We start from the raw sequence: 27,999 nt of genomic DNA, 5'->3' as shown, positions 1-27,999 counted from the left end.
AACAACATGAACAACACAGCAGGGTGTGCATCTGTCATCATATGATTGGTAGGGGTCATGACTGACTAGAAGACATCTAACAACAAAGGTGGTTTATTTATTTATTTTAATTATTATTATTTGTTATGTGTGTACCATCAAATCGGATCTGACTGGGACAGGAGGAGATTGTCCTTCCTTCTTCAGCAGAGGATCTGGTGGATTTGAACCACACACCTCTGGGCTTCAAAGCTGTTTTTTAAAGTACTGCCCATATTAACATTTATCTACTCATTCTCAAAAGACTAAAGATTGATATGTTCGAATATTATCAGAAGACTGTGCTGTGAACAGTAAAGACAACTCAAAAAACAAAAATTCTTACCTTTGTTATAGTTAAACAGAATTACTTTGAAAGAGATATCACAATGAAAAAATCAATTTCTTTTTCAAATCACAATTTTTAAAAACAAAGACATCATCACATTTTTGGATGTGTAAAAAGAATATTTTGCATTCACTTATAAAATGCAACAAGAAACACATATGTATATACTGAACAAAATTTCAGGATACTCATTTTTCGGCTGTCTGAGAGAACACTAAAATTGGTACACTTTCTAATTGGCTTGCTTTTAACATTCTTGTGACAATTCATATTAAATAAATAATATTCCTTAAAAATGTTATGCATTGTGTATCCAAAGAAATGCATGTATCAATAATGAATTCAACAAATATCTATAAATATTTATTTGGCTTTCAAATATGTATGTATTTAATATCAAAGCAGATACTTCTTTTTTCTTATTGACTTTTTAAATTGTGTCCTATACAGTCTTTAATTTTCATTATATCTTGTTAATTTATATTGTGTGTTTGCTTTATTTCCTCTATTACAATCACTCCACCAAGAACTATTTTTGTGAAACCGTGTAGCCAGCTACTTCATGTCTCTTGCCCTAACATCCCCCTTTTACATAGCCAATTACCTATTTGCCCATCTCTATAGATGGTGAAGAGATTGAGATTGTTAACAGCTTTAGTTTGCTTGGCTCCGCAATCAACACTCTTGGTACCAACAGACAGGAAATTAAAAGAAAAATTTCATTGAGAAAGTCAGCTGTCAGAGACCCCTCCAAGGTACTGAAGAGCAACGATGTAAGTCTAGAGACTAAGGTACTCCTGATCCAGACCATAATCTTTGCAATTACTTGCTATGCATCGAAAAGCTGTACAATGATTAGGGATGACAGAAGGAGAGTTGATGCTTTTGAGCTGTGGTCCTGGAGAAGAGTATTGAATATACCATGGACTGCTAGAAGAACAAACAAGTTTGTCTTAGAGAAGGTGAGACCAGGCTGCTCCTTGGAGGTAAGGATTCTGAAATTCCTGTGCTATACTTTGGGCATGTTGAAAGGAGGGACCAGTCCTTGGAGAGGTTGACCAACACTTGACCTCCACACTTCGGAGGATGGAGAGACAGCGCAAGAGAAGTTGACCAACAATGAGATGGATTGATTCAGTGACTGGGGTAATGGGGGTCGGTGTATCAGAGACAATGAGATTGGCACAGGATCTATCCTGTTTAGGGCTTAGGGCTGTTGTACATAGGATCGCAGGCAAAACGACGGCACATAACAACGAAGCAGTTGGCAAGAAGCTGCGCTGCAGTCCTAAAGCCAAGTGTTCGAGGCCACCAACTGCTCGGTGGGAGAAGGACGGACAATCTCCTCTTACGCAATTGACTGCCTCTCAACACCCACCGGAGGGTCAGCCATGGGTCAGTTCCGTCTCAACTCCCGGTACACACCACCCCCACCAACAATGAACCAGTACTCTGAGGAAACAAGCATGTCGCTTTTGTTGAAGGATTCTCTTCAATTTAGAAACTCTGAGTATCAAGCAGATGCTTCGTAATGTAGACCTTTATCTTCTCAAGTAAAACCTTTTGAAATTTTCTGTATGAACATCCTTTCAGTTGTATTGGTATAAAAAAAATAGATTATTCCTTATATTAGTAAAAAATGACACATATAGGCTCTCAGCAAGCATTTATTTGTGCTTTAAAAAGCTTTATTTTTATTTGAGTGCAAGTTTACAGATATTGGTTTTTCAGCCAATCATTAATACACATTTTGTTGTATAATACTAATTACAATTAATAAATGTAATTTATTGGCATGTCTGATAATCCCTTTATTATAATGTAGATTTCCTTCATCCAACTTCATAAGTGTATACTATTTATAAATTATCTTCCCTTCCTTCTCCCTCTCTTCCTCTACAGGAACGATTCCTGTGTAAATAAGCACTTGATTTGAAATGAATGAAGAAATAACTCGTTTCCATGGTCATAGGGCTCAAAAGAAAAAAAAAACCCCAAACCAAAACAACAAAACTACTACCAGTATTACTTCCTAGAGGATTTTCACAAATCTTGCTGCCATCGGCGCCGCTGGTGTAGTGGTATCATGCAAGATTCCCATTCTTGCGACCCGGGTTCGATTCCCGGGCGGCGCACTACTTTTAACTTTCCCATTAAAGTGAAATCGATGGAACTATTCAATAATTCCATTTTCTTCAAGAACTTTTAATATCACTGCAACTTTCTATTTCACTGAGGTATTATTGACTTGTATGATGTTTAAGTTGGAAGACATGATCGTTACTGCACCCTTGCAATGGTTAAGTCATGCGTCTGCGCAGTCTGGCACATCCCTGGTCAAGAGTCGAAGCGCGGCTGCGCAACAAGTTAACCTATGGATTGAGGTGTAGTCTAGCTGCCCGGAGGTTGAAACATGCATGATTTTCTGCGCCTGCGCTGATCGGGTCACTTGGCTGGCGGCTCCAAGGCTCCCGGTTCTCCGCCATCTTGTTTTGAGGCTTCATTGTTCTCACTGGGCTGGCCGGTTTAGTGTAATTGCCGCCAAAGGAGGCGGAGTAACCTCTGGCCAGCCGAGGAACCCCGCTCTCCCGCAGCCATTGCCGTTCAAAAGGTTAGGGTGGTAGTAAAGGGTAGGGACCTGGACCCGGAGGCCCCGCCGCGACCGCAGCAGCCATGGAGGACGAGATGCCCAAGACTCTGTGAGTCTGGGACAGCTGTGAGGGGACAGGGATGGGGGTCAGCCGGGGAGGGTTTCCTCGGCCCAGCGTCGCTCCCCAGCCCTGTGTTGACCGTGGACGCGGTGGGACCGTGGGTCCTCCCCTTACACACGTGTGGATTCTGAGAGGACGAGGGGAAGGGGAGCAGAGCCCCCCCGAATTAAGCCCTTGGGCTCCGCTGCCCCTTCGCGTGGCCTTGGCTTCGCCCGGGCTCCTTTGCAGCTGGAGACTTGACGAAACCGCTTTTCATTCAAACTTCATCCTAGGACTCGGTGATCCTTTCTTTTGTCCCCATGTTTTCTTTTCCCGCCCCCTCCTCCCGGCTGAACTCTTCATCTTTAAATCCTTCGTTCTTTCATTCTACTCTTATTTCCTTTTACACTCTTCATTTCTTTTTCATTAGGAATTTTTTACTTGGGACTGCTGGTACTTTTAATCAGGGAAGCTAATGTTCACAATTGTCAGTTGGGGCAGAAAGCCAAATATTTTTATTTAACCGTTCTTTAGATTTCCTTCTGTAGCATCTTCCTCTCCTCCAAATAAAAAGCAACCAAAAAGTTAACCGAAAAATGCAAGGATTTTGAAACTGCCTTTTAAAAATGGGCATCTCACGCAAAGGTATTCATCGACAGAGGGGAAGTGGACTTAATATACTTTTATAATCCCTTGCTGGTAGTGATTGACATGTTACTAAGGAAGAGAGTCGCTTTTATGAGGAAATCGGTAAATAATATTTTTGGGCAAGTCTGAATTTTTGGAGGTGACGTTAGTGATCTCATCTTGGAGTGATTTCTTTGTCAGTAACTTCCCAGTGTTCTCCTTTGTTTTTCGTGATGAAGTGAACCCGCCTTTGTTGCTTTTTTCAAAAAGAAAGAGCCCAAATTAATTCTTGATGGTAGCTCTTTGTTTCACTCCTGTAAAACTGGCAGTTTGAGAAATCTGTGCATTATAAATGCCATCTCCGATTTCTTTTTGTGACTTTATCAGTGTTTTTTGGCTCTTACTGAACTACAGTGTAGTGCTATTTTTTTTCATCTCTGAAAAAGTTTTAATACTTGTCATTTATATGTGAAATAGTCATATTCTCATTTAAACAAAACTCCCATTCTTACAGCTAGGCCAGTCTTGATCGTATCCTTCATACAGACTACAAATACCAAAACGGAAGCTTTTTCTTAACAAGTTATTAAATGTCCTACTTATCTATCTGATTATCTGCTAGTTACCTTAAAATAATACTTTTAGTAGGATGTAGCAAATTAGTAATGACCTATCTTTCTCGAAAATTTTTCATCTTCCAATTATTTGAAAACACAAACCCCCATAACCTTTCAGACAGTACCAACTCATTGATATCCTATAAAACAGAACTGACCCATAGGGTTTCCAACACCGTCATCTTTACAGAAGCCAACTGACCTTACTCCCACAGCACTGGTGAATATGAACTGCCAACAGTTTAATCACTACCACCACCAAAACTCATGTAGATTAATTTAATTGTTCATTGCCTTGGAGTCAGAACCAACCCATAACTGACTCTCCAGTGGGTAAACACAGCTGGCAAACTGCAAGGAAGCTGATGGCCTGTCTTTCCCATGAAGCAGCTGGTGGATTTCAACCACTTGCCTTTGGGTTCGCAGCACAATTCCTTATTACTGACAGGGATTTAGTAAGTATTGTTTATCTCTTGGCTAGAAGTATGATAACCAGAAGTATATTGGGTTAAGAACTGTTTGTCATATGTCTTTTTAAGACACTGACTTACTGAAGTTTTTAATTTTTCTGGAGCTGCCAAAATAATCAGGAAATGTAAGCTTTCAGCACTGTGATTTAGGAATAACAAAGTTGCCATTGAGGCAACTTCAGCTCCCTCAGGCCAGCCTACAAAAGCAAGTAGTTTGAGTGCAGGGGACCATCCATTGCAGGAGAAAATATTAAAGGCAGTTTTAGTCAATACACAATCACTCATTGCTGGTTAAGTGTATTACTTAATCCATTTAATCTTCATAAGCACTCTGAGGTATAAAATTTTGTTTTGCAACTACTAAAAAAAAGCTAAGCATGGAATTGAAGTAACTCACCATAAGTCATGTACCTTTCTGTTTGTTAAAACCACATTTATGTTATCATTTACAGAGTATTCTCTAAATTTCTCATGCTTCTCCCTCCCTTAACCAGAATTCCCATTCTTGCAGTTGGTTGGGCCTGTATGGAGTTGGGGTGGGAGGTTGTTATTGTGGTTTTCTATTTAATCACAGAACATGGTGGTACTAAGAGACAACCTTAGAAATCTTATATTCCAGAAATAACTTCATTCTCATTATATATAATCAATTCCATTTCCCTTTGGTAATCAGACAATACAGTAACTCTCTTCTTTGCTTGTTTTTTTAAGAGTTTCAGGAAGCCCAGAGTGATTGATTGGGCGATGTTCTTTACTTCCAGTTCCCTGGAATCATTCTTGTCTCCAAATAGGAGTTCCCTCCCTTTAAAAAGAACTAAAACTTCCAGACCCACACACCATAGCATTGCAGAGATAAGAAGCAAAATTTTTCAAATATGCCACTATGGGTCATAAGGCTGTTGCCTTCTTGTTTCCACTCTGTTTTTAATTGTGATTTCAGTGGCTATTTACAAAGAAATTGGTTATTCATTCACATACATTTTCCTTCCTATCCTTCCCCAATTCAATTTGTAATGCATGTCCTAGTCTACATTGTTAATTGCCAGATAACATGTATTCATCCATTCCTGTCAGAATTTTTTTCAGACTTTTCCTTTAATTTGTTTATTATCTATTCATTTTTTTCCTATTCTCCTAACCCCTGTAAGCATTCTGTTATAACAGTGGTCTTTTGTGAATGAGGTATTTGACTACGCATAGACGGTGTTATGTAATATTCCACTGCGTGAATATACCACAGTTTCTTTATCCATTTCATTTGTTGATGATTAGTTGGGCTACTTCCATCTCTTTGCTGTTGTGAATAATGCTGCAATAAACATGGTGTGCATATACCTATTTGTGTCACAGTTCTGATTTCTTTAGGTTATATTCCTAGTATAAGTGCAGTGTCTGGGTCAAACAGTAATTCTATTTTCAACTTTTTGAATAAGTGCCAGACTGCCTTCCCTCTTGTGGTGGTTGTTGGTGGTGCTGTTGGTAGGTGCTGTTGAGTACTTGACGCTATGAAAAACAGATCTGAATCCCTACCTACCCTGTGCTATCCTCACAATTCCTGACACACTCAAGAGAGTCCTTCACCGACCCTCCACCCTTCTAGCATCATGTCCCTCTCCAAGGAATAGCCCTTTCTAACAACTTGCCCAAAGTATGTGAGGCTGCACCCTCTCCAAGACATCTATTCTCTTGGCTGTCTGTGGGATGCACAGTGCTCTCCAACACCACAGCTCAAAGGCATCAGTTCTTCTGTCATCCCTGTTCATTGTCCAGCTCTCAGATTCATAGCAAGTGATTGGAAAGACCATGACCAGAATCAGATGCACCTTAGTCCTCAAACTGAAATCATTACTCCTGAATAATTTGGAGAAGTCTCTAACTGCAGACTTTTGCAGTATACTGCATCTCCTTATTTCCTGACTGCTGGTACCAGGGTAAGATGAAGTTGTTGACACTTTGTCTTTTCTCCATCCATCATGATGTTGTTTGTTGGTCCAGTGGTAAAAGTCTTTGTTTTCTTGACATTGAGATGCAATTCATACTAAAGGTTGTGTTCCTTGATCTTCCTCCTCAGTTTCAGCATGCAGGGTTCTCTCATCTGCATAACACAGGTTATTGATGAGTCTCCCTCTGATTCTAATGCCACATTCCTCTTCATAAAATCCACCTTCTCCAATAATTTACTCAGCATACAGATTGAATAGGTATGGAGAGAGAATACAAACCTGATACACTCCCTTCTTAATTTTAAACCATGCAGTGTTTCCCTGCTCTTTTCATAAAATAGCCTCCTCCTGGTCGAGTTGTAGCTTTCTCATGAGCAAAATTAGGTGCTCTGGGACTCCCATTCTTAATGTCAACCACGACTTGATATGATCTGCACAGTCAAATGCCTTTGCATAGTCAATAAAGCACAAATAGACATTCTTCTTATATTCTCTCAGCCAGGATCCACATGACATCAGCAGTGATAACCCTAGTGCTATATCCTCTTCTAAATCCTGCTTGGACTTCTGGCAGTTTCAGTTCTAGCTGGTTTTTAATGATCTCAAGTAGTATTTTGCTTGCGTATAATATTAGTGATTCCACATTCTGTTGGATCACCTTTCTTGGGAATAGGAACAAATATGAACCTCTTCAGTCTGTTGGCCAGACAACAGTCCTCCAGATTTCCTGGCATAGGCTAGTGAATGCATCCAGGGCAGCATCTGTTAATTGAAACAAGTCATTTTATATCCCAATTATTCATGGGGTCTTATTTTTTGCCAGTCTTTCAATGCAGCTTCCACTTCTTCATTACTATTGGCTCATGCTCATATAGTATGTGCTGAATTTTTTCAGTGTCAATCAGTTCTTTTTTGGTACAGTGATTCTGTGTATTCCCTCCATCTTTTGATTGTTTCTGGGTCATTCAGTATATTGCCCATAACATTTTTCAATATTGTGTGCAACTCGAGGATTAAGTTTGATTTTCAGTTATCTCAGTTTGAGAAATGCAGGAGCTCTGGTGGCCTAGTGGCAAGGAGCTGCAACTACAATCCCAGAGGTGCACGGTTCGAATCCACCAGATCCTCTGCCAGGAAAGGAGGGACAATCTCCTCCTGTACCAGTCTGATCTGATTTGATGGTACACTCACCCAAAAATAATAAAAGTTTGAGAAATGCAGAGTGAGTTGTGCATTTTATTCTCCAATTCCAGCTCTCTGCACTTTCCATTATAGTTTTCTTTGTCTTCTTGAGCTGCCCTTTGAAATCTGTTCAGCTCTTTTACTTCCACATGTTTTCTTTGTGTTGGCTTCTTAATGCTTTAGTATTACTTTTAGAGTGTCTGCTGGCACCCATTTCAGTTTTTTCTTTCTCTTTTGTTTTCATAATGATCTTTTTGGCTTTCTTCATGGATGATACCCTTAATATCCTCCCACAGCTTATCTGGTCTTTGATCATTGGTGTTCAAGCCTGTTCCTAAGATGATCTTGAAATTCAGATGGAATAGATTAAAGATCATATTTTTATCCTTGTGGACTTACTTTCATTTTCTTGCTCAATTTGAGCTTGCCTCTGAATAATAGATAAATCATTGCAAATACAAAATTCAATCATTCTGTTTCTAGCCTTGTTTCTGTCACCAAGCCCATATTTTCCAACTACTATTCCTTCCATACTGGTACCATTTTACGTTCTCATCAGTAGTGTATGAGAATTCTAGGCTCTCTATATCCTCACCAACATTTGTTATTTGCTGTCCTTGTTGAACTTTGCTTTTGTTGTTAGGCTGAGGTGATATCTCTTAGTTTTCATTTGCTTCTCTCTAATATCTAGTGATTTTGAGCATTTCTTCATACATTTGCTGGCCATCTGACTTGCTTCTCGGGTGAAGTGTCTATTCATATTTTCTGCCCATTGTGATTGGGTTTGTTTTGTGTTTTTTCCCCCCTTGTTGAGGTACTGCAGTATTCTATAAAGTTTAGATATGAGTCCCTTATCAGGTAATGTCATTGGCAAATGGACCCCCCCACACACACACAGTGCTTAGGTGTCTTTTTTAAGCTATTGGGGAAATTTTTTGATGCACACAAGGACTTGATATGTAGAAGATCTTGTTTACCTATTCTCTCTTTTTTGTTATGCTTGAAAAGCTATTCATGACATTGTTTCAAACTTTTAGGTTTGTTCTTAATTTTTTTTTCTCTGAGAATCTTTTAAGTTTTTGGTTTTACCTCTAGGTCCCTGACCCACTTTGAATTTGTTTTTGTATATGATGTGAAATGTGGATCCTGCTCTTCAGTTTTCTGCAGATGGATGCCCAATTTTGCCAGCACTGTTTGTTAAGAAGTTATCAGTTTCCTGACTTAATTGAATTCTTCTCGTCAAAAATCATTTGACCATAGGTTGAATGGAATTGGACCAATCTTGATTAAATATTAATACCAGCTAATGCCTAAAGTATGAATATTATAGTCTTATCAGTAAGTTATTTATTTTTTTGGTAAGTAATTTTTTTATACGAATTTTTTTTATTTTATTAGTTTTAATGAACATTTACAGAGATTTTGGGTTTTCATTCATTCATTGTTGCACCGCTTTCTCCACCCTCCTCCCCAGTCCGTTCCTCCCTCCCCTCCATGTCTGTTTTAATTGTCCAATTGCCACAGTGCCCGCCAAAGCCAGTTGTGATCAATCTCCCTTGTCAGTGTGTCCCTTGCCATTCCCTATCTCTCCTCCCTGAGAGAGACTCCACCCTGATTCATAAGGAAAAGGGGATGGCGCATTCTCTTAGCTACTTCCTGCTGAAAAGGGACGCTGTGGGTTTCAGGGTGAAGGTCTTCTCTCACTACTCTAAAGGGCCAAAGCAGTAGGAAACACATAGACCATTATGGAGATCGACCCTGGAATCTAGATGCACTGCCATCAACCGGGGCCAGCCATACATGCTCATATCCTTGAAGATGTATCATGGAAGTGCCGCAGCCTTCAAACTGCAAAGCAGCAAGATGTTCTTCCTTTATCTTGAGTTTCAGCTCATTTTTCCTTTGCATCTCAGTGATTTCCTCTGGGGTGGCTAGTACAGGTAATGATTCTGCTACAGGTGGTGATTTACCAGAATTGCTGAGTCAACCAGAGGGCAGGTCAGTAGTGATGCAGCTCCCACCAGGCCGCAGCTCCCACGCCGGCTGTAGTGCATCTTTTTACCACTAAGCATGTTAGAGTTCCTCCAGCAATCGGGTGATGAGACCATCCACGTTCAGCTCCCCGTCCGCCATCTTGTCGGCACTCCCATCCTACCTTCCCTCCGCAGTGGAGCAAAAGCAAAAAAGTGAAACTAAGGCTGCGGTGTGGGGTGCGCTAGGCGCCGGGCGCCGGGGTGTCCACGGTGCACTCCCGGCCCTGCCTCCCCGCAGTCCCGGGTCCCGCAGGGCCCAGGCCGGAGGCCCTGGAGCCGGGAGCAGGCGGGCCGGGAGACTGCTCACACAGGCCCGTCGACTATGCAGAGGCTTTTGACTCAGTAATTTTATTTTTAATGTAAAATATTTGTTTGAATAACCTTGGAATTCAAGGACTTTTTACTGTATTCTTAGCCCCTAGCACAGAGTCTTGAGCTTAGTAACTGATCAGTGTGTTTGTTTTAAAAACTACTGTGCCAGTTTTAAGCAGTGAATTAAGTTTACTCATTCTTCTTTAAAAGTTTCTACTAGTTAATTTACAAAATTTGAATACATTGTTTTCAAGAACAAATTCTTTCAATTTCCCTTACTCCCACCACCATCAAACAGTACAACCCCATGATTAATTCCCCCTCCCCCTGCACATCCTTATTCCTCTGTTTCCAACCTCCCCCCTCCCTTGGATCCTTATACTCATTCTACAGTAATGGTTTTATACAATATTCATCCTTGTGGGACGGAGTTAGTTCACTCAGCATAATGCTCTCCAGTCCCCCCAAGTTAGGTAGTAATTTACAAAATCATTCCTCTTACGTGCTGCATAGTATTCCATTGTGTGAATGTACCATAATTTCCCAAACCATTTGTTGTGGTTGAACATTTGGGCTGTTTTCCATATTCTTGCAATGGTGAATAATGCTGCTTTGAACATTGGTGTACAAGTCTTTGTGCCTCAGTTCCCATTTTCTCAAAATCCCACCAATAATGTATAAGAGTTCCTTTCTACCCACATCCTCTCCAACATTTATTACTTGCTGCCCTGTTAAACTTTGCCACTGTTACTGGAGTGAGATAGTACCTCATTGTGGTTTTGATTTACATTTCTCTTACTGCCAGTGATTTAGAGCATTTCATGTGTCTGTTTGCCATTCAAATGTCCTCATCTTTGAAAATTCTTTCCATGTCTTTTGCCAATTTTGTAATTGGGTTGTCAGTCTTTTTCTTGTGGAGGCCCAGGAGTATTTTGTAAACTTTTGTTGTAAGACTCTTGTCTGAGATGGTATTACCAAATGTTTGTTCCCAGTCTGTAGGTTTTCTTTTCACCCTGTTGGAAAACGTTTTTGATGCACACATGAATTTAATCTTTAGACGGTCCCATTCATCAATTTTATCCTCTTTAGATTGTACATTTCTGGTTGTATTTGGCAGTCTCTTTATACTTTGGACTAGCGCTTCCAAGCTTAATCCCAGTTTGTCTCTTATGAACATCATGGTTTTGGGCTTTACTTCCAGGTCTCTGATCCACTTTGAGTAGATTTTTGTGTATGGTGTGAGATGTGGATCCTATTTCAGCTTTCTGCAGGTGGAAGTCCAGTTTGCTAGTACCATTTGTTGAAGAGGTTATCATTTCCCCTTTTGATAGCTTTGATTTCCTTGTCGAATATCAGTTGACCATAGATAACTGGGTCTATTTCTGGATTCTCAGTGTTCCATTGGTCTGTGTGCCTGTCATTGTACCAGCACCATGCTGTTTTAGTTACTGCTGCTATTTAGTAGATTTTGAGGTCATGGAGTGCTATCCTTCCAACCTCATTTTTGTTTCTCGTAAGTGTTTTGCTTATTTGGGGTCTCTTGCCTCTCCCTATAAATCTGACAATTTCCCTTCCAGTCTCCTTGAAAAATTAATTTGGTATCTGGATTGGGGTTGCACTGAACATGTAGATTGCTTTTGGTAGGATTGTCATTTTCACAATATTGAGTCTTCCTATCCATGAGCAGGGCACATTTGCCCACTTCTTTAGGTCTTTTATTGTGTCTTGCAGAAATGCTCAGTACATTTTTTTGTATAGGTTTTTTGTGTCTCTAGTTAGTTTCACTCCCCAAGTGTCTCAGTTTGTGGTTGGCTATTGTAAATGGTATTGCTTTCTTGATTTCCTTCTCTGAGTTCTCTTTGTTACTGTAGAGGAACCCTATTGATTCTTGGATATTGATCTTATATTCTGCCACTCTACTAAATTGAAAAATTTACTCATTCTTGAAGGTAAGATATGGTATGAATCTTAAAAACTGCTGTCTCCATAAATGACTCAGAAGAAAGTCTCATTTGTCACATTTGAGTGTTGAAGCATTATCATCTTGTGAATTCTATGAAGCATCAGAATGGTGCAGGATAGGGCAAAGTTAAGAGCTGTTCATAGAGGGTTGCCATGAATTGTAATTGATTTGATAACATCCAATAAAAACATGTTTGTTTTCTAGTTAGTACTTTGAAAACATTGTCAGAAAGACTTTGTTTTTTTAAAACATTTATATCATAAGATTATTTTGAGGAATAATAAAAGTACAGTTTTTAAGTTCAGACAATGATAATGGATAGGTGATATGTATATACTATTTTTTATGTATGAATTGGAATTTGCCATAATGAAAAATTAAAACATATATACCAGAAACTGTAAAAATGGGCTTGAGCATTTCAAAGATCATAGGATAGAGTTCATATCTGTTATTCATAGGGTTTCTGGAGTCAAAGCTGGCTCAACGTCACCTAACAAAAACACAACTAGTATGTAGTTACATACTATAAACCACATCCATGCTATTGAGTTGGTTCTGGCTCAGTGTCCACTGGGTGCTGAACTTGTAAATCTTTATGGGAGGAAACTGCCCAGGAGGGCCTGGTATGTTCAGTCCAATGACTACTCAGCTCCATATCCTGGACCTTGCAACCAGAGTGCCTTAATTAGAGTTGCTTAGTATTCATTCATTTTCCCCAAGTACAGACATCTGTAACATTCTTTGTACTCAGAGTATTTACTTTCAGATCTTTAGGTGTGTACTCATACTTTCTGAGATGGCCAGTTATTACACGGCATTTACATTTGCTGAGAATATATATCTTCCTTGTAGACCATCTTTAAAAACCTACAGCTACTACTGCTTGCCTTTGTCACCCACACAAAGCTTTCATTCTTACTGTCATACCACTATCTTCTGTACGCTTCTGACCTTAGAGAGTCTGTATGAAAAGACTTCTCTATGTATTGATTGCATAGGATTTGTCTTTTCACTCTCAGTACTTTTATCGATTATATTTAATGCAAGCATGGCTAAGATGATATAATGAAATTACATTTTCCATCATTCCATGTACCATATAGTGTTTCTCATTTAGGGAAAGATTAAAAAAAATTTAAAAATCCCATTATCTATTTAGTGAGTGCATTAATAGCATGTGGCAGTAATAACAACTTAAGTCAAGGCTAGAGTACTTAAAATTACGTGGAATGTGATTCGCAGTGGTTGGGCAGTTATGTAATAATGTCATTATCCGAGGGATCTCTGGTGGCCTCGTGTCAAGAAGTTGCACTGCAATCCCAGAGGCATGCAGTTTGAATCCACCAGATGCTCTGCTGGAGAAGGAGGGACAATCTCCTCCTGTACCAGTTGGATCCGATTTGACATACACACACACAAAATAATAAAAGATTTTTTTTTAAATGTCATTATCCTCCATTTTTACATAACACTGATTTTTTTATGTAACAACCTTGTCTTTGGAGGCTCCCATGTCAGAAAATGTACTGGATACTTATGCTGTTTCCAAATAACTATTAGTAACTTTTGGTAATTATACTAGAAACGTATACATCTAACGGTATTTAGAAGCGTAACACCTGACTGTCACTGTGCTGGGAATATAACAGTACATATAATGTTGTTGTTGTTGTTGTTGTTGTTGTTGTTGTTATGTGCTGTCGAGTTGTTTGAGAAAACTGACATTCTAGAGAACACAATGAACAAATAAAAAATATATAACGTGCTATGTAGAAAAATAGTGCCAAGATGAGAGGGTATTTATATGCAATAATAAAGATTATTCCTTGAAAACTGGCATTTGAGTAGAAAACTGAAGGTAGTGAGAGAGGGTCATGCATATTTCTGAAGGAGGAACATTCTAGAACATCTTATAAAGGCCTTTAGGGAGAGATATGCTTACTGGGTCGATTTTAGATTGTGAAGACTAGAAGGCATGAGACCAACCGGAGCACTAAGGGAATACTAGAAGAGGTAGAACATACCAGAATATAAAGGGCTGACTCTACTTTTCCCATTGTAATACATCTGATCTCCTGACTGCTAGTACCAGGTGTGTTCATTGTGGATCCAAGTAAGATGAAGTTGTTGACCTTTTCAGTTTTTTTCTCCATCCATCATGATGCTGCCTGTTGGTCCAGTGGTGAGAATTTTTGTTTTCTTGACATTTAGATGCAAACCACAATGAAGTCTGCAATGTTGATCTTCTGCAACAGGTGCTTCATGTTCACCTCTCTTTCAGCAAGCAAGGTTATGTCATCTGTGTACCAAAGGGTATTGATGAGTCTTCCTCCAATCCTGATGCCATGTTCTTCATAGAGACCAGTTTCTCAAATAATTTGCTCAGCGTACAGATCGATAACAAAGGGAGACATTGTCTTTTATCTGAGTGAAAATGGAAACTGTAATTTAAAATAGAGGAATGATCTTTCTTAACCTTTGTAACGGCAGAAACAAGTAGACTGCTTGTTTAGACAGTAATCAAGGTGAGAGTTAAAATGCTTTATAGGTATTGGTGGATAGTATTGTTGGATTGGTGAATAGTACTGGTGAAGGTTATAAGTAGTTGGATTCTGGATGTGCTTTAAAAATAGAGCAACCAGTTCTCTCTTTGGCAGTACATATACTAAAATTTAACATGTTATACTAAAATTTAACAAATGATGGTAATACATCGGGGGGGCTGTTTCTAAGCACAGTCATCAGTTTAAAAGAGTGTGACAACATGTTAAATGGTACAGAGAAGATCAGCATGGTCCCTGCACAAGGATGACATTCAAATTTGTGAAGCGTTCCATATTTTTGCTTGAAGAAACTGTAAGCAATTCTCAGGATGGAGTCGCCCTGTAGCCCCCCCCAAAAAGCCTGAAAACAAACAAAGAGCAACCAGTAGATTATATGTAGGATATGAAAATGAAGTCAACAATAAGTTTATTATGAAAGACAAGAATAATTGATACCTTTGAGTTGTGGTATTGCAGAAAAGTACCTAATACCCTATGGACTGCCAAAAGAACAAGCATGTCTTGGAGGAAGTGCAGCCAGAATACTCCTTGGAGGCAAAGATGATAAAGCTTCATCTCACATGATTGGGCATATTGTTGAGAACATCTTATGTACTTTGGACATGTTGTTCCTTGGAAAGGGGGATCATGCTTGGAGGATCAACAAAAGAGAGGAAGCTCCTCAGTGAGGTGTATTTCCACAATTCAGCAATGAGCTCAAGTATGTTGGAGATGATGACAATAACAGAATAGGACAGGGTTCAGATCTACTGTTCATAGGGTTGCTATGAGTTGTACTAGACTTGATGGCATCTAACAACAAGAACTTCAGGCGCTCAGGGGAAGAGGTAATGCTTGAAGAAAATTAAGTACACAAGAGCCAAAATAAGACCTTAAGTATATCCCACCTGAATTTAGAGACCATCTCAAGAATAGACACTTTGAGAACTGACAGCTGAACACCACACAAGTTGTGTGATAACATCAAGGACATCATGCATGAAGAAAGCAAAAGGTCATGTAAAAACAATTAAAAACAATGAGAAAGACGAAACTGGTTGTCAGAAAATACGAAACTTGCTCTTAATTGTAGAACATTTAAAGCAATGGGGGAAAAAATAAAAGACTTGAGAAGATTTCAGAGAGTGATTCAAGATGACAAAGTATAAAGCATGATGTTAAAATACCAAAAGGGAAGGATATGTGGCATTTCTCAAGCTAGAAAGAACTGGAGAAAAATGTCAGTCTTTGCATTTGTGAAGTATTATGTGGACAAAAATGACATAGGAAGTATAAAAAGAAAATGAAAGATCACAGAATTACTCTACCAAAAAGAATGAGTGGACATTCAGCCATTTCGGGAGACAAAATGTGATCTGATGATAATACTGATAAAAGAAGACCAAGCTGTCTGAAGGCATTGCCGGGAACAACACTTTAGGAATGGACAGAATACCAGTTGAGATGTTTCAGCAAATGATGGCAGCACTGAAAGTTTTCACTCCTCTATATCAAGGAATTTAGAAGGTGGTTACATGGCCAGCCAACTAGGGTAACATCCACATTTGAGCCCATTCCAAAGGAAGACAGTCCAACAGAATGAATTACTGAGCAGTATTAATGTAGCACACAAGTAAAAGTTTTACTAAAAAGCGGTTGCAGTTGCATGTTGACAGGACACTGCAAGAAATTCAAGCTAGATACGGAATGAGGGACATTTTTACTGATAACACATGGATCTTGGCTGAACGAGAATACCACAAAGATAGTTGTCTGGTTGACTGACTACAAAAAGGCATTTAACTTAGTGTATCATAACAAATTATTGACTTAAGTTGCAAAGAATTCTATAGTTTACACAGAATCTGTACAATATATAAGCAATCATTAAACAAAAGATGGGACTCTACATGTTAAAGGGAAAAAAAAAAGATTCCGAGAATGGAGTTGTAGCCTTTCACCATTCTTAAACCGTATGCTGAGCAAATAATCCCAAAAGCTGGGTTGTGTGAAGAAGGTGACAGTGCAATTAAAGGAAGACTCATTAACAACTTACAATTTGCAGATAACATAAGTTTGTTTTCTCGAGGTAAAGATGACATTAAGCACATTCTGAAGACGTTCAAAGACTGAGCCTACTGCACTGATAAACATATAAAACCCCTAAAGAGCCCAGAGCCATACTTAAACAGATGTTTGCATGCCTATGTTTATTGCAGGGTTGTTCATAATAGCGAAGAGATGGAAACAACCCAAGTGGCTATCAACAAACGAATGGATAGAAAAACTGGTACATTCACACAATGGAATATTACACAGCAGTGAAAAACAGTGAATGCGTAAAACATTGTACAACATAGGAGAGGCTGGAGGACATTATGCTGAATGAAATTTCACAGCCACAAAAGGACAAATACTGCATAACACCACTGTTATAAAATATAAAATAGAACAGACATGGGGATTGTTGGAAAGAGAGTGGATGAATAATGAACACTGCAGTAAAACAGATGAGAACTGTGAAAGGAATATATGATTAGATGTATGTGACAGCAATCTGAAACAAGGGGTGCATTACAGGTTGGGCTGGGAGGAGGGAAGAAAATGTGCAACTGTGAATTTAAAAAATATCCTAATAACATGAAAGATTGAGATTGTCAAGGATTTCATTTTACTTAGATCTATAATCAACAGCAATCAAGAAATAAATATTTATTGCATTGGGCAGATCTATAAAAAAATTCTTTAAAGTGCTGGAAGTGAAAGATAACACTTGAAGGTACTCTTGGCTTGATCCATGAAATATTGCTTCCTTACATGAATAAGCTGGAATAATGAATAAGAAAGACCAAAAAAGAGTAAATGCCTTTGAGTTACGCTATTGGCAAAGAATGTTAAATATACCATAGACTGCCAGCCAGAATAACAAATCTGCCTTGGGAGAAGTACAGTCAGATAAAAAAGGAAAGGGTTGCACACGGAATCATTCTTAGATGGTTAGCAGGGATGAGAGGGTAGTAAAATTAGTAAATAAAAGGTACATAAGATGAGTAAAGGGAAAGACAATATCCATTAAATGAATGATCAACACATTAAAAGGGAAAACAGTTATAAAAGAATTAATGGGCGAGCTCTGGTGGCCTAGTAGCAAGAAGCTACACTGCAATCCCAGAGGTGTGCAGTTCAAATCCACCAGATGCTTTGCTGGAGAAGGAGGAACAATCTCCTCCTGTACCAATCAAATCTGATTTGATGGTACACACACACACACAAAATTATAAAAATTAAAAAAAATACATTAAAAAAATTAATGGAAATCACTGTTAACAGAGCGGAAATGGGAAAAGTGCAGTTACATCATGAATATTCCAGAACAAAATGTGTATGAATGATTGAAAGAAAAATTAATTTACTTAGTAAACCTTCACTCAAATGACAATTATTATTTTTTTAAGTATAGTCCGAATGCTCTTTATAATCAAAGATGAGACTTGGCCTTATATACTTTGGCTGTGTTACCAGGAGGAGCAATTCCCTAAAAAAGACATCAAGCAAAGGGTCAGTGGAAAATACCTTTAGCAAAAAAGAACTTTCACAGTGCCTGCAACAATAGACTTCCATAAGAACAATTTTGAGGGTGGTACAGGACCAGGCAGTGTTTCATTCTTTTGTAGAAAAGTTACCAACACATAATTGACCTTCCAGAGAGTGTGCAGAGGCTATAAATCACTCAGGAGGAGATTGACTATCTTTTTCCAGAGGAGCTATAAGTTAGAAATGATTTCCTGGCACCTAAACCACAATCTAGTAGAATATTTCATCGGAGAATTTCTGGATGGCTAAAGCTACCAACTCACTGGTTAAAAGGGAAATCTCTTCTTGTTAAGATTTATACCCTTGGAAATGGAGTAGAAGGTGGCTAAGAGTCAGAACTGGCTCTATGGGATTGAGATTTATTTGAGGATCTGGACACATGTAAAAACTCAGTAAATGAGATTGCTCCATGGCTAAGCATGTTATAAGACCTTAATTATGGTGGCTTACTAAAAAAAAAAATAAATTAAAAAGTGTTAGTGGGTAAATATCTCTGTGAGCATGCCCTGTGGTCAGTAATAGTACATCTGATCTATTATTGTTGTTGATTGCTGTCAAGTCAAGCACGATTCATAGCGACCCTATGAACAAAAGACATGAAGCCTTCCTAGAACTATTGTTGTTTTTCAAAAAGTTCATAGAGTTTCCAGAGACATGTTGTTTAGGAAATGGATGCCACTCTTGCTTCTAAACCATCCTAAACTGGGAGCTCCACTGAACACTGTCCATCATGGGTAAATGTTATGACATTTGACACTCCAGTGCTACAAGGTTCAGCATCACAGCAAACCCAGGTTAACTCAGTACAGCACATTGACAGAACAGTGCTGTACCATTTAGAAGAATGTTCCTCCAAAATAGAATAATAACCAACTTTTAAATACAAAGGCCCTCTATGAGGTCTTGTTGACCCTAAACGAGGCTTAAATAAAAACCAACCAATATAATACGTTGTTGCTGTTGTTATGTGCCATTGAGTCGCCTGTGATCCATAGCAACCCATTATACGATAGTGTTGGGGAATGTTGGGGAGGAAGAGAGGGCCTCTGGCCAGGACAGATCACCTAGCTCCGGATAAATGCAAGCCTCTCAACAGCTTTTAATATGGGGTAGAGAAAGCTCTCCTGTGTTTGCCCGTACCAGCTTGAGAAAGCTCACCACTAGGAAGACGGCTGCCGCATCTGTTGAGTGGAGGTAGTCCTCGTGAGCCTGAGGTTCTCCTAACCAATCTGCATGCCCCATATCTGCAAGCCCACCCTATTCTGTCTTCCTGTTTACTTGCTCGTATATAAGTGTGCTGCAACCCCCAATAAAATTGAGCTGCATTGACTCTGCACGGCTTCCAGAGTGGTGTGTCTCCATCGTACTTACCCCCATCAGAGTGTCGCTGTTTGTTGCCGGCGAATGTAGAGAGACACGATAGCTCTGAACCCTTCCCTGTCCTGAGCCAGTCTCACTGACACATTGCCCAATTACTGTATCAATCCATCTCATTCTGGGTCTTCCTCTCCTGGGGTGTCCTTCCACTCTTCCAAGCACGATGCCCTTCTCCAAGGACCAGTCTCTCCTGGCTATGTGCCCAAAGTATGTGAGATGGAGCTTCAAAATCCTAGCCTCCAGGGAGAGACTTGGTTTAACCCTCTCCAAGACAAACCTATTTGTTTTCTTGGTGGTCTGTGGTAATGTTCAAGACTCCTCCAGCACCACAATTCAGAGACATAGATTCTTCTGTCATCCTTCATCATTGTCCAGCTCTCTGAAGCATCACAAGTAATTGTGAAGACCATGATTATACGCACGTTTGTCTCTAGACTAACACTGTTGCTTTTCAGCCCTCTGGAGAGGTCCCTGACAGCATCATTTTCCCAGTGCAATTCATCTTTTGATTTCCTGACTGCTGGTAATAAAAGTGTTAATTGTGGAGCTGAGCAAGGTGTAATTGCTAACAAACTCAGCCTCTTCTCCATCTATCATGCCACTTGCCCAGTGGTAAGAATCTATATCTTCTTGATGTTGAGCTTCAATCCATATTGAAGACTACAGTCCTGGCTTGATCTTCTATATCAAGCACTTCTGGTCTTCTTCAGTTTCAGTAAGCAAGGTTGTGTCATCTGCATATCATAGGTTGTTGATGAGTCTTCCTACAATCTTGATGCCACATTGCTCCTCATAAAGCCCTGTTTGCCGAATTACCTGTTCTACATACGTATTGAAAAAGTATGGGGATAGGATGCATCTCTGACACAGTCCTTTCCTGATTTTGAACTATGCAGTGTTTCCTTGCTCTGTTCTGAGGACTGCATCCTGGGCCAAGTAAAGGTTTAGTGTGAGCACAATCACGTGTTCTGGAATTCCCATTTTCCTCAAAGGTAGTCACAATTTGTTGTGATCCACAGAGCCAGATGCCTTTGCATAGTCAAGGAACCGCAGACTGGTACTCTGCTTTCTGCCAAGATCCATCTGATATGGGCAGTAATGTCTCTAGTGCCACAACCTCTTCAAAACCCAGCTTGTATTTCTGGTAGTTCTCTGTCAATGTACTGTGCCAGTCATTTCTGGATAATCTTCAGGATTTTTCTAGTGTGTGATATTAGTGATATTGTTTGGTAATTTCCACACTCTTGTCAGGTCACATTTTTTTGGAATGGGAATAAATATGGATCTCTTCAGTTGACCAAGTAGTTGTCATCCAGATTTCTTGGCACAACTTGGTGAGCACACCAAGGGCAGCATCTGTTTGGTGAAATACATCAATTGGTATTCCATCAATTCCTGGGTGTTTATATTTTGCCAGGTCTTTCAGAGCAGCCCAAACTTCCTCCTTCATTACCATTGTCTCTTGTTCATATGTTGTTTCTTGAAATTCTTCTGTGTCAGCCACTTTTTGGTACATTGACTCTGTATACTCCTTCTATCTTTTTAATGCTTTCTGAGTCGTTCAGTATTCTGCTCATAGCATCCTTAAGCATTATAACTCGCAGCTTGAATTTGTTCTTTAGTTCCCTTCAGCTTTAGAAATTTTGAGTTAGTTAAGCCCTATTGATTTTCTAACTCCTGCTTATTGCATATTTCATTATTATATTTTGCCTTGTCTTTCTGAGCTGCCCTTTGGAATCTATTCAGCTCCTTAACTTCTTGCTTGCTTCTCTTTTCTTTGGCTTCTCAGCACTCTAGTGCAGTATTCAGAGTCTCTTCTGACATCTATTTGGTCTTTTCTTCTTCTTCTTTGTAATGACTTTTTGCATTCTTCCTGAACAATATTCTTGATATCTTCCCACAGCTCATCTAGTCTTTGTTCATTAGTGTTCAAGGCCTCAAACCTATTCTTGAATAGGTTTTAAATTCATTGGGGATAGACTCAAGATCAAATTTGCATTCCTATGGATATGATATTGAACTTTCATATGAGTAGTTGTTGATAGTTCCACAATCAGCACCTGGCCTCCTCCAGCATATTCTGACTCCAGCATACTATCCAGATGTTCTGGGCACATATCTTGCTCCTCTTTTTGCCAAGTCATCTTTTTATTTGACCTTTTAGTGTTGTTGTTGTTATGTACCATCAAGTCGCCTGCTACTCATAGCGATCCTATGTACAACAGCCCTAAACCCTGCTGTATCCTGTGCCAGTCTCACTGTCTCCGACACACCTACCCTGATTACCCCAGTCACTGAAATCAATCCACCTCAGAAAGGGTCTTCCCCTCCTGTGCTGTCCCTCCAATCTCCCAAGTATGATGTCCCTCTCCAAGGACTGGTTCCTCCTTGGAGCATGTCCAAAGTATGTCAGACAAGGCTTCAGCATCCTTGCCTCCAAGGAGCAGCCTGATTTAACCCTCTCTAGGGTGAACCTGTTCGTTTTCTTAGCAGTCCATAGTATATTCAATACTCTTCTCCAACACCACAGCTCAAAGGCATTAATTCTCCTATCCTCCCTAGTCATTTTCCAACTCTCTGACGCATAGCAAGTGATTGTAAAGACCATGGCATGTATCAGGCATACCTTAGTCTCCAGAAAACCATTGCTCTTCAGTACTTTGGAGAGGTCCCTAACAGCAGACTTTCCTATGGCAATACGTATTTTAATTTCCTGGCTCCTGGTGCCAAGAGTGTTGACTGAGGAGCCAAGCAAACTAAAGCTGTGAACAATCTCAATCTCTTCACCATCCATCTTGAAGCTGCCAATTGGTCCAGTGGTGAGAATCTTTGTCTTCTTGATATTGAGCCTCAATCCATATGGAAGGCTACAGTCTTTGACCTCCTGCAGCACATGCTTCAGGTCCTCCTCAGTTTCAGCAAGCAGGGTTGTGTCATCTGCATAACACAGATTGTTGATGAATCTTCCTCCAAACCTGATGCCACACTTCTCATAGAGCCCAGCCTCCTGGATAATCTGTTCTGCATACAGGTTGAAAAGGTATGGAGACAGGACACATCCCTGGTGTATGCCCTTCCCAATTTTGAACCATGCAGTGTTTCCTTGCTCTGTTCTGACGACTGCCTCCTGGTCCAGATATAGGTTTCATATTAGCACGATCAAGTTCTGCGATTGCCATTTTTCTCAGAGTCAGACACAGTTTGTTGTGATCCACAGTCAAACACCTTTGAATATTTAATAAAACACAGATGGACATCCCTCTGGTACTCCCTGCTTTCAGCCAAGATCCATCTAACATTAGTTACAGTATCCTTAGTACCACGACCCCTTCTAAACCCAGCCTGGACTTCTGGCACTTTTCTGTTGATGTGCTTTCCCAGTCATTTTTAGATAATTTTCAGCAGAGTCTTGCTTTCATATGATATTAATGATATTGTTCGATAATTTCCACACTCTTTTGGGTCACCATTCTTTGGGAACAAATATAGATCTCTTCCAGTCAGTAGGCCAAGTTCTCTGGATTTCTTGATATAACTTGGTGAACACATCTAGGGCAGCATCTGTTAGTTGAAATAAGTCAACCTCTTAGTAGCATTCTCAAATATTGACCATTCTCTCCTTACTGCAGGGAATATTCTTCATTTTGCTTCCTGGGTACTGTATTAACTTTATTTTCTTTTAACACTGTTTCTTGTTCAGTCTTTGCCTGAGATTGGGATGGTGACACTTTTCCTCCCATCTACTGTTTGTTTGAGGATGCTATGGTGGCATAGTGTAAGGATTTGCCCTCTCAACTCCAAGGCACAAAATTCAAATTAGCTAGCTGCTCCACAGAGAAGGATGGACAGTTTTTTACCGGGTGATTTCCTGCTTCTGAAAACCTGCTCGAGGGTCAGCCATGGCTGGATGTTTACAACTTTATGACACAGACCAATAATGTTTGTTTAATGAGATCCCCCCCCCCCAAGGAGTACTCAAACCTAACAGTTTTTAACATTTTGCCATTTTTGTTTGAGACATTACTCTTTTTTCCTTCTGGACCATTTCAACCCTTAATACAGATATACTAGTGTTATATCCAAAAGGGACATTTTCCTGTACCTACCTTTAATATTATTTCTACTGATAAGATTAACTGTAATTCTGTAATCATTTGATTTCTAGCCCATATTAAGATGTACTAATTTGCTCAAAAAAGGTGTTGGTTGGTTTTGTTTTTTTAAAAATATCTAGGATCTAGCCACAGGAGAAGGATGAGCAATCTCCTCCTGTGTGGTTTACTGTCTTTGAAACCTGCTGTAGTGTCAGCAGTGGGTCAGTTACAACTCTCTGGTACACAAAATAACAGAATCTAGGTAAAAGTTACTCATTATTTAGTTGTCATTGTCTTTTTGTGTTTGTAAATTTTGAAAGTTTATAGAGAATTTTATTTTTATTGTAATTTGAGCATTTACAAATCATTGGTTTTTCATTCCGTTCTTACACATTTTATTACATTAATTGTAATAATACCCACAATGTAACTAATTGCAATCTCCCCATTTTTTTCCTTTAGAGTTAATTTTCATCAATCCTTCTATTCTACGCCGTCCTGTTTTTAAAGGCTTTATCCTTGGCCAGATTCTGCTTTTTTTACCCTTACGCGATTGGTTATTCTAAGGAGTGAGGACCTCTGGTGGTAGTGTCACCTTATAGATCTGTCTGTTGTCTGGCTGAAAGTTGAGCTGTTGGTGATGTCGAAGGATGACTACTAAGAGTGAAGTCTCAAAAGCAGTTAGTTGTTTATCCATTCATTCATTCATGCAGATTTTGTTCTATGGCATCAGTAGCAATACTATTCTTGTTTCTTCCCTGTGATTCTCGTTTCCCTTCATCTTTCTTTCCTATTTTCTGGCCTTCTGGTCATGTATGATTGATTGTTCTAAGGAATGAGTACCTCTCAAGTGTTCTTGTTCACCTTACCAGCATATCTCTTGTTTGGCCGAAAATTTAGTATCGTTTAGTTCCAAGCCCAAAGGGTCACTAAGGGCCATAATCTTGGATTATGACTAGCTGCTCTTAGAACAGGAGCCTCATAATTTTTGTGATTTTGTGTTTTCATTACCCCATTATTCTGTTGCTGTCTTTTTGTCTCTACTTTTAGAGCAGTCAGCAGTGAGTGCTGTGTAATAATTCTGGCCTCATGATAATGGAAGATTATGCGAATTGATGCCTTTGAGCTGTGGTGCTGGAGAAGAGTATTGAGAGTACCATGGACTACTAGGAAAACAAACAGATTCATCCTGGAGAGGGTTAAACTGGGCTGCTCCTTGGAAGCAAGGATTCTGAGGCTCCGTCTAACATACTTTGGACAGGTGGATTGCTTCAGTGACTCGGGTAATTGGATGGGTGTATCAGAGACAGTGCGATTGGCACAGGACAGAGCAGAGTTTAGGGCTGTTGTACATAGATGAGTCTCAGGTGACTTGACAGCACATAACAACAACAACAATTATTATTCCTTTGGACTAATTGTTTCTCTTCATCTTTCATTTTCTTCATCCTTTGTTCTGGACAGGGAGAGAACCACAGTTGCACTTGGGATTGATGCTGCCAAGCTCTTCAGATTCCAGGTCTTGTTTACCAGAATAGGATGTAGAACTTTGACTTTGTGGACTAGGATATATGCCAGTTCACCTTGATGTCCCCAAAAGGGGTCCTGATGCCCTATAACTAACAACTCATTCCTTCAGGTTGTTTGGTTATTTCTAAATAGTTTACATAAATTTACCATATGTTGGCTCACCATGTACATGGATGTAGCTACAGGATATACACATGTTGTGTGCAGTGACCCAATAATTCGCATGAGAAGAGATTGCTCTCCTTCTCCTGTGGAGCAGCTAGTGGAGTTCAGTTGCATCCCAAGGGATTGCAGCTCAACTCCTTTTTTTAAATTTTAATGAAAGTTTACAGAGACTTTGCATTTCCATTTCTTCATTGTTGCACTTTCCTCCCTTCCCTGCCCCCTCCCCAGTTCGTTTTTCTCTTTGAAAAGTAAAAAAACAAAACAAAACCCAAATAAACTTCATTGTTACACAATCCCCCTAGTCCACTCCACTCTGCAGCTTTCATTCTGTGCTCTTGTCATGACAATAATGCCGAATCATATATTCCTCCTAAACAGTTTTCTCCCTCATCTGTTTCAGTGCAGTATACATTATTTATCCCGTTTCTCCCCAATTCTAATGTCAGTCTTGCTTTACAACAGTGGCACTGTGCAATATTTGTCCTTTTGTGACTGAGCTATCTTACCCAGAATGATGTCTTCCAGCATCACCCATTTTGTATAATATTTCATGATTTACTTGTTTTTCAGTGCAGCATAATATTCCATTGTGTGAATACGCCACAGCTTCTCTATCCATTCGTTTTTGATGGGCACTTAGGTTGTTTCCAGTTTTTTGCTGTTGTGAACAAAGCTGCAATGCACATGAGTGTGCATATATCTGCTGTGGTGGCAGTTTTGGTTTCTTTAGGGTAAATTCCCAGTATTGGAATTGCTGGGTCAAATGGTATTTCTATTTCCAACTTTTTGAGAAAGCGCCATACTGCCTTCCATAGTGGTTGCACCATTTTACCCTCCGCAGCTCTGTTTCTTACCACTAGGCCACCAGAGCTCCCTGAAGATACAAATATGTATCTAGAAACATGTCATTTTCTTTTAAGTCTCGTCTAATGAATAACACCCTTCCTATATTTTAGCTTTTTAAAAAAAAAAACCTGTACATTAATTTTAGAGATCCAACACATTATTATAGAAGATTTCCAACATCTGAATTTGTATGACTGTTTTAAATGCCAAAATTTTGTAAATTTATAATTAGATGTAAATTTAAACTTAAGGTTTGAGTTAGGACTTTTTTATTTAGATACTTATTAGGAGATGCTACAAACTTCATATTGCACATTTAAGGTCTCATCCTTCCATAAAATTAAATAATCTGATCACTAAGTTAAAATAGTACAAACTAAAGATTCCCATTCTTACATTGGACTTCTCTCTTTGCAGTTAGTAATTTGTGCAATAACTTGAAGATTTTGCATACTTTATAAACTAGTGAGAGTTGTTTTTAAATGCTGTTGAGTAGAATACAATCCTATGAACAACCGATCTTAACCCTGTCCTATCTGTGCTGTTCTTATCATCCCTGTCACATGTGAGCCCATTGCCTCAGACACTATCCAACTTATTGGGGTCATCCTCTTTTTTGCTGACCCTCCACCTTTCCTAGCATGAAGTCTCTTTTTAGGGAATAGTCTCTCCTAATATATCCAAAATATGTGAGATGAAATTTCACCATTTTTGCCTCCAAAGAGTGCTCTTGACTACATTTTCTCCAAGTTCTTTTAGTAATCCTTGAGATACTCAACATTTTTTTCTAGCACCACAACTCAAAGGCATCAATTCTTCTCCTGGCAACCTTATTCATTGTCCAGCTCTCAGATGCATAGCAGATGATTGGAAAGCCTGAATGAAGTGCATCTGAGTCTTTAAGCTGACATCTTTGCACCTCAGTCCTTGGGAGAGGTCACCAATATCAGACTTGCAATACATATTTTGATTTTTTTGACTGCTCGTGCCGAGAGTGTGGGTCCTAGTAAGACAGAATCATTGACAATTTCAATCCCATCTATCATGATGGCAGTTTCAGTCTCCATCTGTTAGGATGTTGCTTATCAGCCCAGTGGGGAGGATTTTTGTTGATTTTGAGATGCAGTCTATATTGAAGGCTATAGTTGTTGATCTTTTGTAGCAAGTGTTTCAAATCCTTAATTTTAGCCAGCAAGATGAGTCATCTGCATGATGAAAGTTGATGAGTTTTCCTTCCAATTCTGACCAATCCTGATGCCATACATTTCTTCATAAAGTCTGCCTTCTCCAATTTGTTCAGCTTACAGATTGAATATTTTTTGGACAAAGGATAGAACCTTGATTCCCATCTTTCTTGATTTTTAAAAATTCTTATTAATTTCAATGAACATTTACAGAGATTTTGGATTTCCATTCATTCATTATTGCACTTTTCTCCCTGCCTACCCCTTTCTCCTAATTCACTCCTCTCTTTGAAAAATTCTTTCACTGGTATACAGTCCTCCCCCACCCCCACCCCCATTACACTCCACTATGCAACCTTTATTCTGGACTCTTGTGATAACCATAATACCCTATCATATATATCGCTTTTAAACTGTTCTCTCCCTCATCTGTTTCAATGCAGTATACATAATTTAGCC

General features: G+C 39.3%; 1 protein-coding gene and 1 non-coding gene across 2 annotated transcripts in view; both read left to right on the top strand.

The window, feature by feature from the left end:
• Window positions 1–2,431: 2,431 nt before the first annotated feature.
• On the top strand, window positions 2,432–2,502 carry TRNAG-CCC. The gene has a single exon. It is a non-coding gene; the product is annotated as a tRNA-Gly (tRNA).
• Window positions 2,503–3,022: 520 nt separating this feature from the next.
• TIA1 (TIA1 cytotoxic granule-associated RNA binding protein) overlaps window positions 3,023–27,999 on the top strand; it is a 43,511-nt gene continuing 18,534 nt past the window's right edge. The window contains exon 1 of the mRNA XM_006882304.1: window positions 3,023–3,066. Within this exon, the coding sequence (XP_006882366.1) occupies window positions 3,041–3,066 (26 nt within the window). The 5' untranslated portion in view covers window positions 3,023–3,040. The remainder of the gene's footprint in view (window positions 3,067–27,999) is intronic.

Source organism: Elephantulus edwardii, unplaced genomic scaffold (assembly GCF_000299155.1).
Source record: "Elephantulus edwardii isolate Elephantulus edwardi_28Jun2011 unplaced genomic scaffold, EleEdw1.0 scaffold00019, whole genome shotgun sequence".
NCBI lineage: Eukaryota > Metazoa > Chordata > Mammalia > Macroscelidea > Macroscelididae > Elephantulus > Elephantulus edwardii.
This window is presented reverse-complemented; position numbering and strand designations above follow the sequence as displayed.